Source organism: Bactrocera oleae, chromosome 4, assembly GCF_042242935.1.
Source record: "Bactrocera oleae isolate idBacOlea1 chromosome 4, idBacOlea1, whole genome shotgun sequence".
NCBI lineage: Eukaryota > Metazoa > Arthropoda > Insecta > Diptera > Tephritidae > Bactrocera > Bactrocera oleae.
In genome coordinates, this window is record NC_091538.1 from 40,435,706 (window position 1) to 40,453,057 (window position 17,352).

Here is a 17,352-nt window from a genome sequence, read left to right on the forward strand (position 1 = left end):
AGTTAGATATAGGGTTATATATATATAAATGATCAGGATGAAGAGACGAGTTGAAATCCGGGTGACTGTCTGTCCGTCCGTCCGTCTGTCCGTCCGTCCGTGCAAGCTCTAATTTGAGTAAAAATTGAGATATCTTTATGAAACTTGGTAGACATGTTTCATGGTACCGTGAGACGGTTGGTATTGCAGATGGGCGTAATCGGACCACTGCCACGCCCACGAAACGCCATTAATCAAAAACAAATAACTTGCCATAACTAAGCTCCGCAATAAGATACAAGACTGTTATTGGGTGCACAGGATCACATTAGGAAGGGGCATCTGCAGTTAAAACTTTTTTTTTAATAGTGGGCGTGGTCCCGCCTCTAATAGGTTTAATGTGCAAATCTCCTAAACCGCTAATGCTATAATAACAAAATTCACTAGAACCAAATGTTTTTAGCACTTCTATTGACGGTGTAAAAATAGTTGAAATCGGGTGGCAACTCCGCCCACTCCCCATATAACGGTACTGTTAAAAACTACTAAAAGCGCGATAAATCAAGCACTAAACACGCCAGAGACATTAAATTTTATCTCTGAGATGGTATAGATTGGGTTTATAGGAACCGCGTTCAAAATTAGTCAGTGGGCGTGGCACAGCCCACTTTTAGGTGAAAACCCATATCTTGAGATCTGCTCAACCGATTTCAACCAAATTCGGTGAATAACGTTCTTTTCATGTTTCTATGTCATAGTGCGAAAATGGGCGAAATCGGACTACAACCACGCTTACTTCCCATGTAACACCATTTTCAATTCCATCTGATTCTTTCACTTTCCACTATGCAAATCAGGTAACAATGATTATATCGGGGTAAAACTTTGCGTGAATAATGCAATTAAAGTATGCCACCTTGCGGCCAAAAATTTTCTAAATCGAACCAAAACTGTTCAAACCCCTAAGTACTAAATATGTGGACCCCAGTGCCTATAGTTGACCTTCTACCGAAAATATTAGTCAATCCACAAAGAAATCTCAAACGAGTATACCATTTGACTTTGCGAGAGTATAAAATGTTCGGTTACATCCGAACTTAGCCCGTCCTTACTTGTTATTATTATTTTTGTCATTGTTTTATAGGCCAATTTACAAAAGATAGTAAATCTGCAGCGCAGAAAAAGTCTGCGTACAAATAGTAAAACCGCACCAACTTTCAGAATTTCGCTACCAGGAAATACGTATATGTACATATAAATACATACATTGTTAGAAAACAACACAACTAATAACTCTAGTTTTCTAAAGGAATGGGTACTAAATATAAACAGTTTGAGACGGTTGTGTCGATTTTTGTCACACTCAGGATTGCCGTACTATTTACAGATTAGAAGCAAAGAAGATACTAGAGTAACGCTCTACGTGCTCTCTCGTTTTTCGACACATTGTTTAAAATTGTTTTATAAAGTATTCAAAATCAGATGAGGTATGTAAGTTTGGGTGTAAACGAACATTTTATACTCTCGCAAAGTAAAACGGTATTCTCTTGTGCGTTTTCCGTATATAATTTAATTAGAAGTAGGAAGTGTTGCAACAGTTATTTACATTCACAGTGAAATGAATTAGACCAATTTGTATACTAAGTTTACTCAAATTATGAGCAATCGTACTTGCATTTTGTTGTATACCTTTATGATTTTATATTAAAGACATTCCAATTATATTAAAGTATATGAAAAGAAATCTGTTCTTTTTTTAAGAATTTACATTTTTATTTATTACATCAATATTATTATACATGTTTAGCTTAAAAATAATAAATATTAACAAGATAAAAAATTACATTATTATATTATTTTATAGAGATTATTACACAGCTCTCCAAAAAAAAGTTTTTTTTTGTTGCCTGGATATCTGTGAAAATTTCCATGCTTTCATGTTTGTGTCCAGATCACAAATATATTTATGAAAGCACTGAATGTGCTCTTAATTTTATGATTTTCACAAATCTTATAATTTGAACAATAATCAGATTTTTATTCATAAAAATTAATTTTATCGGTCATGATTAGGCTTCTGCGCAACTGTTTCGCTCATACAAACATCACGTGATCCCTACTCTTAGCAATCCCCACCCTTTGCTCCGTAGAACAGCTGAGATCTCAGCTATTCGACAATACGAAGTACTTACACGTGAATCTAAATACGTTCTTATGAGTTTATAATCCTTTAATTACTGAATATATATTTAAATATATATTTGTTTTGTCTTTTAAAATATGAGCTCGCCACGAAGTGTTGATATACTTATGTATGTAGTTCTAATTTGTTTTGTTATATTTTTATTGTTAAGGAGGCTTACAATGATGTTTTTAAAATAGACAAACTAGAAAAACCATGGGTTCCTCATAAAGTTTGTAAGTTATGCGTTGAGTCTTTAAGGTTATGGAAAGAAGGAGAACGTTCTGGATTACTTTGGTATTCCGATGATCTGGAAGGAGCCTACAAATCATTTCGATGATTGTTATTTTTGCGTTGGAGATGATAAAGGTTTTAATCGCAATCAAACCTGGAGATAACCAGATTTACAGTCTACAAAATGTCCTGTACTGCACAGTGAAAATCTTCCACGGCCTATTTACGTTTCAAAAGTAATTCGAATGCCCTCAGTAACAATGATGTTACCAAATTCACAGAAATCGGGGCAGTCTACAAATGGAAGTGAATGGGAAGGTGAAACATCTACGCCCAAGTTGTTTTCACAAAATGAACTCAGTGACTTAATTCGTGATCTCTATTGGTACTGGCACTTACTACTTCGACATTTAATTTTTGCAGATTATCTCTTTCAAATGTTGGCCGCAACTACGTCTCAGATGATCCATTCATTGAGTCCAATTTTCGATGACTCGTTTAAGCATTTCGACTGGTAACTGGCTAATGACACGCGTGAGGTTTTTTCCAAGGCCCGATTCGAAGCGTAATTGTCCGCATAGACTTAAGACTTAACACATCCCCACAGCATAAAGTCTAACGTTGTGATTTCACACGATCTTGGTGGACAATCTACCGAATCAAAACGTAAATTTATCTGCTCACCGAAGTGTTCTATCAATATAGAGATTATATTGAATAAAAAACAAGAAAAACGTTAACTTCGGTTGCGCCGAAGCTATAATACCCTTCACAAAAACAAAGGCCCCTTACAAGAACTTGATTCCGAACGTTCAATTTGTATGGCAGCTATATGATATAGTGATCTGATCTGACCAATTTCTGTGGAGATTAATTTGTTGCCTTAAGCAATAACTCGTGCCTAATTTCGTGAAAATACCTCGTCAAATAAAAAAATGTTCCATGCAAGCACTTTACTCCGATCGTTCAGTTAATATGGCAGCTATATGCTATAGTCATCCGATCCATACAATTTCTTCGGAGATTAGATTAATGCTTTAAATAATAATACATTCCAAATTTCGTGAAGATACCTCGTCAAATGAAAGAGTTTTCCATACAAGCACTTCATTCCGATTGTTCAGTTTGTATGGCAGCTATATGCTATAGTGGTCCGATATCGGCCGTTCCGACAAATGAGCAGCTTCTTGGGGAGAAAACGAAGTGTTCAAAATTCGAGATCGATATCTCAAAAACTGAGGGACTAGTTCGCGTATATGGTCTCCTACGTTTCCTTCTGGGTGTCACAAACTTCGTGGCAAAAGTAATATACCCTGTTCAGGGTATAAAAATATTTTTCGTAAAGAAAACAATATTTTTTCGTTTCGAGCTCAGAACCTTTGAACCAACTTGTATGTACGTGCGTATAAACTCTTTGTAAAATTATTACGCTTTATATTACAAATGTCTTCGTTTGTTGGTGTTCTGTTTTGAAAAGATTTTAATTTAATAAACATTCATGAAAAATTTTAAGCAAAATTCGCAACTTACCCGAAGCTCTTCAAATGGCAGACTCAATTGCGGCAATTTTTGACAGATTTATTGTCTATGCTTGCATCTCTTTCGTATTAAAAAATTTTGCATGGGAAATGTTGCTACTCTTACAGTATAATTTTTAATTGAATAACAAAAAATTAGATGTGGTTATGTAGTGATGTTAGACGCGAAACTTTGCAACTGTGGTAGTGAATGATTTACCACCTACAGGGTAACACTTAGCCCTGCAAGACAGCAGAGAATCACAGACTTATGTTCTCATTTTATCATTTTCAATAATAGTTCGTGTGCTTATCAGACTAAGATTTGTTCAGGCCGCGGAAAAAATTAGTACGTTCTCCAGTTAGTACGATAATTTGTCTGTTTCTTGTTCACTTCAATTGCTATATACGTGAAATGTAAACAAACATAGCCCCAAAAGCGAAAAAAAAACATCATAAAACCCAATTTGTGGATTGTGGAACCAAAGTCGTTCTGACCGACATTGTGTGTTTTCGATGAGTTTTCATTAACAGTTCACAAATCTATTTGTTTACATTTGTTATTTACTCTACAAAAACAGTGACGGTCATCTGATGAATAATATGACAGTCAAAGCTGACCATAAATTCGTCATAGCTGAAAATTGTCAGTTATGACTGAAACGCTAGCAGAAGTGAAAACTTCTTTTGCGCAGTAGATAATATAATTTTTATTTCTTTAATAAATTTCAAACTTTTAATATATATAATTTCAACCAAAAATATACTTAAATATAAAAAGGAATGCAACAAAAAATATAATAAAATATAAAAATATAAGAATAAATTTTTACTTGATGCCATCTCCTTCTCTCAATAGCTCTGGGTACGTCTTTCTCCAATCAGTGGATAGTTCTGAATTTAAAAATGCAAATGTAAATTAACAGTACTGACATATCAAATGTGAGTGTATTGGTAAACCCATCAGCAGTTTCTTGTAGGGTACGTTTAGGCCAATTATGGAATGTAAACAAATTGTCAACTGACATTTAAGGCTGGCAAAATATGTCTTCTAATAATATCGATTAAACTAGAGCAGGCACCGTTTATACTGAGTGGAATGTATGTTTTCAAGGGGTTTTCAGCGAAAACTGTGTTTTCGTTTGACAGATTTTGTATGGATGAAAACACAAGTTTTCGTGTGAAAACCCCTTTTGTCTATGAAAACACGAATTTTGTGTCGGTGCGAACATAGTATATAATAGACAACACGGACACACACAATGTACCGCATAAAGCACATTTATCAAAGCATGTCAAAAGTATAGAGTTTGTCTGAATCGAATACATTTAATTAAGCCAAAGATATGCGTACTTTTTCTGCGATTATTTGTGCCTTATTGTATTTGTGCAATATTAATTATTAATAAATTGTAAATTCTATTGGTCGAATTTCGACCACTGGCGACCCTAGTATCAATAAAGAGTAGACATTTCGGTGAAGCTCAAAAGTATATTTTTAATGATTCATACTGTGTAGACCAGTGTTTTTCAATCTTTTTGATTTCGCGATCCCTTCACAGGTTGAAATATTCTGGCGACCCCCTTGTGTCAAAGAAATAATTTAATTTTAATTAAAAGACTACATACGTTAGGTAATAAGTTTTTCCTATTTTGGCAAATTTATCTATTATTCGCGCGGGTCATACTGCATCGGCGACGGCGACGTTGCCACACCGCACGACATGATTGTCGTTGCCGTAACAGCAAGCGTCCCGCGCGCGCCACCCGCAATGTTCTTTTGTTTCAACTCTCATCACTCAGTTAAGCGTAGTCGCCCATGAGTTCATAAAAATATAAAATGGATAAATTTCTCAAAAGATCGCAGCTTTCAACATCTGGTACGAGTATCAATAGCGGCGGTGGTGAATCGAATCCGAAAAAAAATAGACATTATGATGACAGTTATTTGAAATACGGGTTCACAGTCGTAAATAATAAACATCAATGTGTAATTTGCGGCGATGTTTTATCACGTGAGAGTATGAAACCGTCAAAGCGTATGCGGCATCTCACAACCAAGCATCAAAAAGAAGCTGATAAGCCGTTGGATTTCTTTGAACGAAAGTTGAAAGCTCTTAGTCAGCAGCAAAATACTATAATTCAGGTAAGTAAGAAAATAATGAAAAAAGCGTGGGGTGCACTATAAATCAGCTCTTAAAAAGCGCCCCACCCTTTTTTCACAATAATACCATTTTTATACTCTCGCAACATGTTGCTACAGAGTATAGTAGTTGTATAGTATGATCAGGATGAAGAGACGGGTTGAAATCCGGGTGACTGTCTGTCCGTCTGTCTGTCCGTCCGTGCAAGCTGTAACTTGGGTAAAAATTGAGATATCTTTATGAAACTTGGTAGACATGTTTCTTAGTACCGTGAGACAGTTGGTATTGTAGATGGCCGTAATCGGACCACTGCCACGCCCACAAAACGCCATTAATCAAAAACAAATAAATTGCCATAACTAAGCTCCGCAATAAGATACAAGACTGTTATTTGGTACACAGGATTACATTAGGGAGGGGCATCTGCAGTTAAAATCTTTTTTTTTAAATGGACGTGGTCCCGCCTCTAATAGGTTTAATTTCCATTACTCCTAAACCGCTAATGCTATTATAACAAAATTCACTGGAAGCAAATGTTTTTAGCACTTCTATTGACGGTGTGAAAATAGTTGAAATCGGGTGGCAACTCCGCCCACTCCCCATATAATGGTACTGTTAAAAACTACTAAAAGCGTGATAAATCAAGCACTAAACACGCCAAAGACATTAAATTTTATCTCTGCGATGGTATGAGATAACTTTATAGGAACCGCGTTCAAAATTAGTCAGTGGGCGTGGCACAGCCCACTTTTAGGTGAAAACCCATATCTTGGGATGTGCTTAACCGATTTCAACCAAATTCGGTGCGTAACGTTCTTTTTATGTTTCTATGTCATAGTGCGAAAATGGACGAAATCGGATTACAACCACGCCTATTTTCCATATGACACCATTTTAAATACCACTTGATTCTTTCACTTTCCACTATGCAAATCAAGCAACAATGATTATATCGGCGTAAAACTTTGCGTGAATAATGCAATTAAAGTATGCCACCTTGCGGCCAAAAATTGTTTAAATCGAACCAAAACTGTTCAACCCCTAAGTACTAAATATGTGGACCCCAGTGCCTATAGTTGACCTTCTACCGAAAATATCAGCCAATCCACAAAGAAATCTCAAACGAGTATACCTTATTTTGCAAAGCACTTCCTGCAAACACTGCTGGGCAGTGTTTGTGCGATATGTTTTTAGAAAGCACTTGCGACTACGATATTGATTGAAAAAAATGTATCGCTATTTGTAGCGATGGCGCTAAAGCTATGACTGGCAAAATAGCGGACTCATTGCAAAATTGAAATCGATAATACCAAACATATCCTGGACACACTGTTTTCTTCATCGACAGGCTCTTGCTGCTAAGGTAATACTTTCTGATTTAAATGACGTGCTCAAAGAGGTAATAAAAATTGTGAATTCTATCAAAGGTAAAGCTTTGCAAACCCGGCTATTCAGAATCGTTTGTGAAGATATGGGCTCCCTTCATCAAAATCTCCTTTATCACACAGAGATCAGGTGGCTATCCAAAGGAAAGGTATTGACAAGAGTTCTGGAACTGAGAGCTGAATTGTTAATGTTTTTACAAGATGCAAAATCAGAATATGCTTACAGTTTTTCTGACCCTATTTGGCTCTTGAAATTAGCATTTTTGGCAGATCTTTTTAGCCACCTAAACAATTTGAACAAGAACCTTCAAGGAAGAGAAGAAAAGATTTTAACAGCTAAAGATAAAGTAAAAGCATTTCACACAAAACTTCGTTTGTGGTCGACCTCTCAGCAAAACAAAATGTTTGAGTCTTTTCCGTGTGCTCAGAAGATTGTTGAAGATAATGCATCAGACCAAAGTTTTGCAGTATCGGCTCATATTCCTTGTATGACACAAAGCTTGCATTATTTACAAGATAAACTTTTGACATACTTTCCAGACTTGCACTCTGAAGCTGACAATGGGTGTAGTTGGAATTTAAGCCCTTTTTTGGACAAATCAATAAATCTGGCTGATGTCAACACAAAAATGAAGGAATGTCTTCTAGAATTAGCTACTGATGGCATGCTTAAAATGGAATTTTATTCGCAAATTGTCGACGTATTTTGGATGAAAAGAAAACACGAATATCCAGAGCTGGCAAGGGAAGCTCTTAAATTATTAGTGCCGTTCGCCAATTCATACTGACATTTTCTGCAATGGTAGACATTAAAACTAAAAAGAGAAATAGACTGCAATTAGAAAATGATTAAATTATTAATGCTTCACAAATAACACCACAATTTGATAAATTAATGAAAAATAAACAAGCATATCTTTCTCATTAAAATTTTGTTTTTGTTGTGTAAGAACCTCGATTTTTTTTTCAGCTGGCGACCCCCCGAGTAAGGCTTTGCGACCCCCTTAGGGGTCGCGACCCACAAATTGAAAAACACTGGTGTAGACGATATTAACTCACGCAAATGTTATTACTGATAAGTGATAATAACATGATTTGGGTGAAGGTGTACATATGTACGTACATACATAATATGTGAATGATACAGGTGTACATACGCTTTAAATGATTAAAGGTAGGATTTACATATATAAATTGCTGTTGTAATATATTAGTTTTTTAGCATATTGTGATAGTATGTTATGTAAATAGAATATAAATATACAGTTCACACACGGACTCTTTTGTAACCCAAACTCGTTTATTGTGAGCGAGGGGACGACGAGGAAAGACCAAGGGACCGTGCAACATGTAACGTCGTAGCGGGTACAAATCCAAAATAGCTCGAAATAGATCTTTTATCAGCCACTCGTGTACGCAAACTTTTTCTGCCGAGTGTCTGCGTACACGCTTATGTCACACGTTTATATAATATCACATGAAGTGCTTTATTACTAGTCTGTTGTATAATCCCATGAATTTAAAGCAGTGAAAATCTAATACCATAAAATGGGAATTATTCGCGTAAAAACCAAGTAACCAAAAAAAAAGAAAAGTGTCAGTAAGTTACAGGTTTCCTTGATTTCGCAATAGTATTTCAAACGATTTTTGTTTTATTCAGTTTGTTATTAAATTTAGAACATCGAATCTCGCCTAAAAGAAAACAAAGAGACCCTCTGAAAGGAAAATAATGATTAAACTCTTGGAACAAAGAAAAACATACGGTGAAATCGGTCGTTTTCTGCCGAGTGTATATCTGTCAGTCTGAATTACTTTATAATTGTCAAAATGTTTATCCGAAGTCCGCATTTCCATAGTAACCTGGATCTATAATTTTGATATGAGAATTATTATTACGTATTTTTTATACTCTCGCAACCTGTTGCTACAGAGTATAATAGTTTTGTTCACCTAACGGTTGTTTGTATCACCTAAAACTAATCGAGTTAGATATAGGGTTATATATATATGTATAAATGATCAGGATGAAGAGACGAGTTGAAATCCGGGTGACTGTCTGTCCGTCCGTCCGTCCGTGCAAGCTCTAACTTGAGTAAAAATTGAGATATCTGATATCTTTATGAAACTTGGTAGACATGTTTCTTGGTACCGTGAGACGGTTGGTATTGCAGATGGGCGTAATCGGACCACTGCCACGCCCACAAAACGCCATTAATCAAAAACAAATAACTTGCCATAACAAAGCTCCGCAATAAGATACAAGACTGTTATTTGGTACACAGGATCACATTAGGGAGGGGCATCTGCAGTTAAAACTTTTTTTAAAAAGTGGGCGTGGTCCCGCCTCTAATAGGTTTAATGTGCATATCTCCTAAACCGCTAATGCTATAATAACAAAAATCACTCGAAGCAAATGTTTTTAGCACTTCTATTGACGGTGTGAAAATAGTTGAGATCGGGTGGCAACTCCGCCCATTCCCCATATAACGGTACTGTTAAAAACTACTAAAAGCGCGATAAATCAAGCACTAAACACGCCAGAGACATTAAATTTTATCTCTGAGATGGTATAAATTGGCTTTATAGGAACCGCGTTCAAAATTAGTCAGTGGGCGTGGCACAGCCCACTTTTAGGTGAAAACCCATATCTTGAGATCTGCTCAACTCTATGTCATAGTGCGAAAATGGGCGAAATCGGACCACAACCACGCCTACTTCCCATGTAACACCATTTTCAATTCCATCTGATTCTTTCACTTTCCACTATGCAAATCAGGTAACAATGATTATATCGGGGTAAAACTTTGCGTGAATAATGCAATTAAAGTATGCCACCTTGCGGCCAAAAATTGTCTAAATCGAACCAAAACTGTTCAAACCCCTAAGTACTAAATATGTGGACCCCAGTGCCTATAGTTGACCTTCTACCGAAAATATTAGTCAATCCACAAAGAAATCTCAAACGAGTATACCATTTGACTTTGCGAGAGTATAAAATGTTCGGTTACATCCGAACTTAGCACTTCCTTACTTGTTTTTAAGTGTTTTCGTGTACCAAGTGTAGTTTTCATTAATATTCACCAAATACCTGCTCACAAAAAGTTTTTTAACTACATTCCGTTTATTTATATCTCAGCTGTGTTACACACACAGGAAAACATCTGATTCTTGTGTTACTTGTAGGATTATACAGTGGTATGGGGTGTGGTCCAATGGAAGCAAGAGAAGTTCAAAGGAAGCAAATGGCCTTGTTTTCACCAAAGGAATTTTATAAAGAATGGACTACTTGGCAATATTAAGAATCCATACCTCAATTCCGTTGAACACTTGGGGGCTTATGCGGAAACAAAGTTACGAGAGCCCAAAGTTAATGGCAAAAATGAGATGAGCTGCTCTCCAGAATTATCATTTCGTTGCTATTATATTATATTATAAATTGTAAACATATCCCTAGTGGTATTAGAAACGACGTAGGATACTTATTATTAATACAAATACTTATGTACATAAGTATATCTTTTACGGATTTTACAAAAATTAATTTTGGCAGAATATATATACATAGAGTAAAATATTTTTTTGAAAATTTAGCAAAAGAAAAACTACATCGAAAACGTCTTAGATTTTTCTATATATTATGTACACTTATAGCTCAAACAGTCACCGACATTCCCCCCTTCCGTACTTATCGTCGGTATCAAATCAAATCCTTACTATTTGATTAATAAAATTGTAAGAAAAGTCAAATGTATAGAAAAGAGAACAGCTGATTTCTACGTTGCCACTAGGGCATAGCTTTTGACAAAATTCATTACAGAAGCCGAAACAGCGGTTTGGTCCCGAGTAAAGGCTTTCTTAATATACAAGGTACGTTCCAAAGTAAACAGGACTTTAAAAAAAAAAGACAGAACAAAAGGTTTTATCGGCAAAATCAATAAATTTTTTTTCTTACAATTATTAGCTATTTTTCACAAGGCGTTACGGTGCAGAGGAGTTATAAATTAGGGAAGACAACAGTGCGGGAAATCATATTCGAGACGTGTGAGGCAACCTGGCGGTTGCTTTCCCCAATTTATGTAAGTGTGCCAACAGAGTCTCAATACAAGGACATCGCTAAAAAATTTTTAAATATGTGTAGCATTCCGAATTGTGTCTGTGATTGATGTTCTACAATTATAAAAAGTTCTATAGCATCGTTTCGATGGCAACATGTGATGCGAAATATACGTTCACATCAGTTAGTATTGGCAGTTATGGAAATCAAAGACTGTACAAAATTGTTTAATATAAGAGTATAATGAGCTTCTATTAATATTTATATAGGAATTTTTCAAGTAAATTCATTTGGTCATGCGTTAATGGAGAACTATCTGCCTTTGCCACCTCCTATGCCATTGTCTGACGTGTCACCTTTTCCACACTTTTTCATTGGAGATGCTACATTCTCGTTCCGTAGTAAATAAATGCGCCCCTATCCCGGATTAAATCTAACAAACACTAAGCGTATTTTAAATAATCGACTGTCACGCGCTCGTAAAGTCATAGAAAATGATTTTAGAATATTGACTACTCGATGGAGAATTTTGAAAATGACGATTGAATTTAATCCAGAAAATTCTGAAAATATAGTGTTGGCTTGCATAACTTTGATCAATTTTATAATATTAAACGATCAATATCGTTGGTACGATCTGGAAAACTATGTAGATCGAGTAGAAGGAGATAGAATCGTCCATGTCGGTGAATGGCGTAATAAAGGATCTTTACCATACCAGAACAACATAGATATTGTCATAGGTGGACCATATGTATAATATTATTAAACCATTCCTAAAAATTTTCATGACTTGAATTTAATTTTTAAACATTAGTGGGAACACTTCAAGCTGTAATTTTTTTTTGCTGTGAACTTTTGTTTTATTTTGCAAAATTCTTAATTTTTAATTGACTTTTTAGTGATTTAATACAATATTTAGTGATTTAACTCTGAGTTGCAAACTAAGTTTTAAATGTTCTTAAGTTTTCTGCATTAAAGTTTAAATTTCCGAATTTTTGGTGCCGAGTCAGCTTTTTGTTTCCTTTTGTTTTATTTTATTCTATTTTCTCTTTTTATTTATCTGATTTACATCTTTATTCACAGCTGTGTTGCGTGTAGCTTTTTATTTGTTCCAGTGCATCTTGCTTTTTCAAACTCTTGGCTTTGAACTTTGATAAAAAAAAAAATTGCTATTATTTTTGTGTTTGTTCTTAATTGAATTTATTATTATTAATATTTTATTAACACACTAATTTATTATATATCTATTAAAGTTTTTTTACTTAGTCTTTTATTTGATCTTCATTCTTGTTGATTATTATGTCTTGTAACTTCCCCAATTGTAACATTAAAGGCGAGTCAGATCGCTATGTTTCACCATGGCTTTCTGATGTTTAAATGTGCTGGACTGACAGGTAGAATCTTAGATTCTATTCTCGACTGTAAGAGATTACGTTGGTTCTGTTTAAATTGTAGAATTCTCATGAATCCTCCAAACCTGCTCCTAAGCATAAACGTCCTTCCGATGAAGTAAAACTTAGTTCTTCTGTACAGAAAAGAACGTCTCCTCCCAATGACCTAATAAATCTCTCTTCTCCTTGCCCTCCAGGTGATAAGCCGTCAACTTCCAAAGAGCTCAATTCTCCAAAGACCCTATCTAATAGTAATAAGTGTCTATTAAAAATTTGGTAGTCATTCCACCTAAAAAGTCTATATTTATTTCAAGACTTGCCAAAGATACCTTGGTGGAGTACATTGGGTTTTACATTTCGTCACGTTTAAAAATTGCTGAATATCCGTAAATTTAACTTCAATTATGATAGAAGTATATCATCGTTTAAAATAAACGTATCTCTTGAAATATTCAAAAAATCGTATTAGGAGATTTCAATTTACGGTGTGCTTCGTGGAAAGATTTCGATGACTATATCGTACCGATTTGCAATAGGTCATGTTTTCGCGAGTTTTTCGAAAAAAAGGTCAGAGTTGGGTCTGAACCAAATTAATTTGATTCCGAATAAATTTGGTAAATGCTTAGATTTAGTATACGTTGATACCTCTTCACAGTGTTCAGTTATTCAGAGTTATCCTCTTTTTCTACCAGAGGACTTGTATCATTCTGCTTTGGAAATATCTGTCGAAATATTGTACGTAATCCAAAATCGTTTTATGATTTCGTCAACTCGAAACACAGGATTTCCAAATTTCCGTCCACGATGAAATACAAATTTATCATTTCAAGTATATGTATTTGCAGAATTTTTCAAGTCAAACTACTATAATAGTTCTTCCAAAACTTTTTGTTATCAGCATGTGCTGTATTCGAATACTTTAATTAACGCTCCAATTATTTCTGAAGACGTCCTACTTAAGACAGTGGGCATGACACATCCCACTTTCAAATGAAAACCCATATCTTGGGATCTGCACAACCGATTTCAACCAAATTCGGTACATAACATTCTTCTCAATCTATGTTATAGTTCGAAAATGGGCGAAATCGGATTACAACCAAACCTATTTTCCATATAACACCGTTTTAAATCCCATCTGATTTTTTAACTTTCCAGTATGCAAATCAAGCAACAATGATTATATCGGGGTAAAACTTTGAGTGAATAATGCGTTTAATGTATGCCACATTGTGACCAAAAATTATTTAAATTGAACCAAAACTGTTCAAGCCCCTAAGTACTAAATATGTGGACCCCAGTGCCTGACTTTTTACCGAAAATTTCTTTCAACATAGAACAAGGCGGCAAGATCCACAAAGAAATCTGAAACGAGTATACCATTTGACTTTGCGAGAGTATAAAATGTTCGGTTACATCCGAACGATTTCTTTACTATTCTTGCCGTATGCTTAAGATCGTTATCGTTTTGGAAGATTCAGGTCTCCACATATTGCTGCATTTGTGGGGATTAGTTTGTCAAACAATAACCGTAATTGTCACGGTAATAGATATAAAAAAAAAAGAATTGAAAAGCATAGCTCAGGGTGTTCACTCCTTGTCACCTCTAGCGTACATATGTTTAAAGCCTAATTTTATTTGGCTATCAGCACACAGTTTATTCAAAATTGGCCACGAAGTCCTGGTTGCACGTAAGCAGCATAAAAACTCTGGAACTCCAAATCAGTCGCTTTGCGACTATGAGTTCTATGCGGAATATAACGACTGCAGTCTGGTGAACCCACCTTCAGACTTTATAAACTTCCTCGAAAAATCAGAGGAAATATTTTGGAAGAAATTTTATTCTTGCTGTCATCTGCGGTAGATTTCGAAATTTTTATTTGAAAAGTAATAAAGTAATAAAATGGAAAAACGGAGACAGGCACTTTTTCTTGCGAAATAAACCTTTCTAACAGACTTCTGAAAGCAGACTGGCTGGTTTGCCAGCTCCGCCATGGTATATTAAACTAATGTAAAAATTTCAATAGCAATTTACTTAAATTATTTTGTCTAAAATGTCACACAAATAAATTGCAAATTTAATGAGTGTGATTTTGCCAGAGAATGTTAATGAATAGAGAAGGAGCAACTGTTAGCTATTCTAAAATGTTATTGACGATGAAGGAACATCGAAAACGCGTAAGTTCGAAAATAAAATTTCACCATCCTATCAATTTACGCAACGAACTACACCACTCTATAAGCAAAATGTATACACATATATATGCACAGATGTTCTTTGATATGCGCATAAACAAAAATTTAAATAATAAAAACGAAAGAAATTGACTTCTGACAGGAAAATATTAATAATGAGGGAAATAATATGCAAATAGAATTAAAATATTATTCGATAAAAAAGGGCTATAGAAATAATAAAATAGTATATAAAATATGATAGGATTTGAACTTAGGCAAAATATTTCACGTTGCAATAAGCAAGTGTGCTATACAAGCAGCACCACAGATGATATTGGAGTAAATTTATCTAATCTGTGAACTCAAACAACTATTGTTGTTTACTTGCTACAATGTTCATACGTCTATATGTGAATATTCTTGAAATTGCCTTCCTTCATTCACATGTCCAAATATATTTGCATATATCTACGCATATGTAGATATGTATGTCCCTCAATATGTCTTTCGCAAAAAATCAAACATTCGCGCGAGTGAAAACAAAAAACGTAGACCAATCCACCAATAATATTCAAGCGAACTCGCGGCATATTTTCTAAGTATTTCATATTACAACGACAACAAATTCATTCATAAGGAACGTGCGCTGCTTCAAAGCAAAGTGCGTTCGTTCATAACTCTGCGCCGCGCTATTTTTTCTTGCGCCTGGTAAACCACATTTGGTTTTCATATAGAATTCCTACCGCAAATGCGCGAAAATAAAAATGAATGAAATTGAATTTGAATGTCTTCAGTAAATTGAAGAATCAGCAAAATTTCAATTTTACAATTTGTATCACTGAAAATCCTACCATCCCCCTCGCGTTTGTATGTTGCCCACAAGCTGCTTCCTCACAACATTTGCTAAAAATCAGAAATTGAAGAATTTGTGTGATGTTCCCTTCAGAAAGGAGAATTGGCAACATGACCTATTAGCGAGTTTAAATAATATTTATATTTTTGCATATTATGCACTATTTATGGCAAAAATTACAAAATTTATATTAAATTGCCATTCATATGAAATCATTAACTACTTCTATATATTCTAAGCACAGTCCATATAGTACTTTTATATGTTTACTTATTATCATTATTTCATAGTTTGTCGATTTAGCCCATTTTATTCAAATACGACGCTATGAAAATGCAGCCCAATCGGTAATCGCAATATTTCAAAAGAGCATAAGTCAATTTTCAACAGCAAAGCCCTGCAAAAAGGACAAACGAGACAACATAGCCGATCGACATTGTCGTAAAATTGTTGATTGAAACAAATTTTGTCAACTCCGCCACGATGCGCAAAATTCGGCGTCAATATGTATGCGAGCTCATATGTATATATGTATGTTTGTCGACAAAATCGTCATTTGGTTACTTTCAACAACACAATGTCTGCGCGAACTCGCCGTTATTTCGTTGGCTTGCCACTATACACAGAGGCGTTCTAACTGAGGACTCTTAGTATATTATTATGTTGCTTAATTTGTATTGAAAAATACTGATGCATTTATGAATTATTTTCGTACTATAATATATATTATATATATATATAAATACACATAAACTCATACCTATAATCGATTTTAAGCTAAATTCGATAAATAAAATATATATCTGAAATAATTATGTGGCAGTGCGCCCCAATCCCTCCTTGCCTGCGATCGTTCAACCCGCAAAAAGCAAAAAGCGTAGACAAAAGTCATTGCTTGTGCGGGGCAAGAAGAAGCAAGCATCAGCGTACGTGTATTTAAAAATGTATGTGTGATTATCACATTTGTGTAAATACGCATAATAAGAAAATATTCAATAAACCTAATCATATGAACATATTTTCCTGATATATTTTAATTATATTAGGAAGTAAAATATGCTATTAAAGAAATTTAATTATGATATGCTTAGACTCCAATTAATAAAATAAAAAAATTAAATAAAATTTTTAGTTTTATGTATTTTACGATTCGAATGTATATGCTCGTATTCGGATTGAGCTTAACTCCTTCACGCCTACGACCTAAGCCACTATATAAATGGAAACGCGGCCGCTTAGCCACTGTTTTATTGTTATCTTTTGTTCAATAAGCAATTACTCACTCAACGCACATACATAAGTTGGAAAACTAGCCTATTAAATGTTTATTATACTCTCGCAACCTGTTGCTACAGAGTATAATAGTTTTGTTCACCTAACGGTTGTTTGTATCACCTAAAATTAATCGAGTTAGATATGGGGTTATATATAT

At 34.8% G+C, this 17,352-nt stretch overlaps 1 protein-coding gene and 1 long non-coding RNA gene across 2 annotated transcripts; one reads left to right on the forward strand and one right to left on the reverse strand.

The window, feature by feature from the left end:
• Positions 1 to 1,727: 1,727 nt before the first annotated feature.
• Positions 1,728 to 4,338, reverse strand: LOC138857022 (uncharacterized). Its single transcript, XR_011396016.1, has 2 exons — positions 3,926 to 4,338; positions 1,728 to 3,859 (listed from the first exon to the last, which is right to left on the reverse strand). It is a non-coding gene; the product is annotated as an uncharacterized lncRNA (long non-coding RNA).
• A 1,414-nt stretch (positions 4,339 to 5,752) lies between these two features.
• LOC106623440 (protein FAM200B-like) lies at positions 5,753 to 6,193 on the forward strand. Its single transcript, XM_014242962.3, has 2 exons — positions 5,753 to 6,058; positions 6,176 to 6,193. The coding sequence occupies exons 1-2, from the start codon at positions 5,753 to 5,755 to the stop codon at positions 6,191 to 6,193; spliced, it is 324 nt and encodes a 107-aa protein (XP_014098437.3).
• The last annotated feature ends 11,159 nt before the right edge of the window (positions 6,194 to 17,352 follow it).

Excerpts from the sequence above, each read along its gene's own strand:
- LOC106623440 (XM_014242962.3), top strand. The coding sequence starts at position 5,753 with ATGGATAAATTTCTCAAAAGATCGCAGCTTTCAACATCTGGTACGAGT.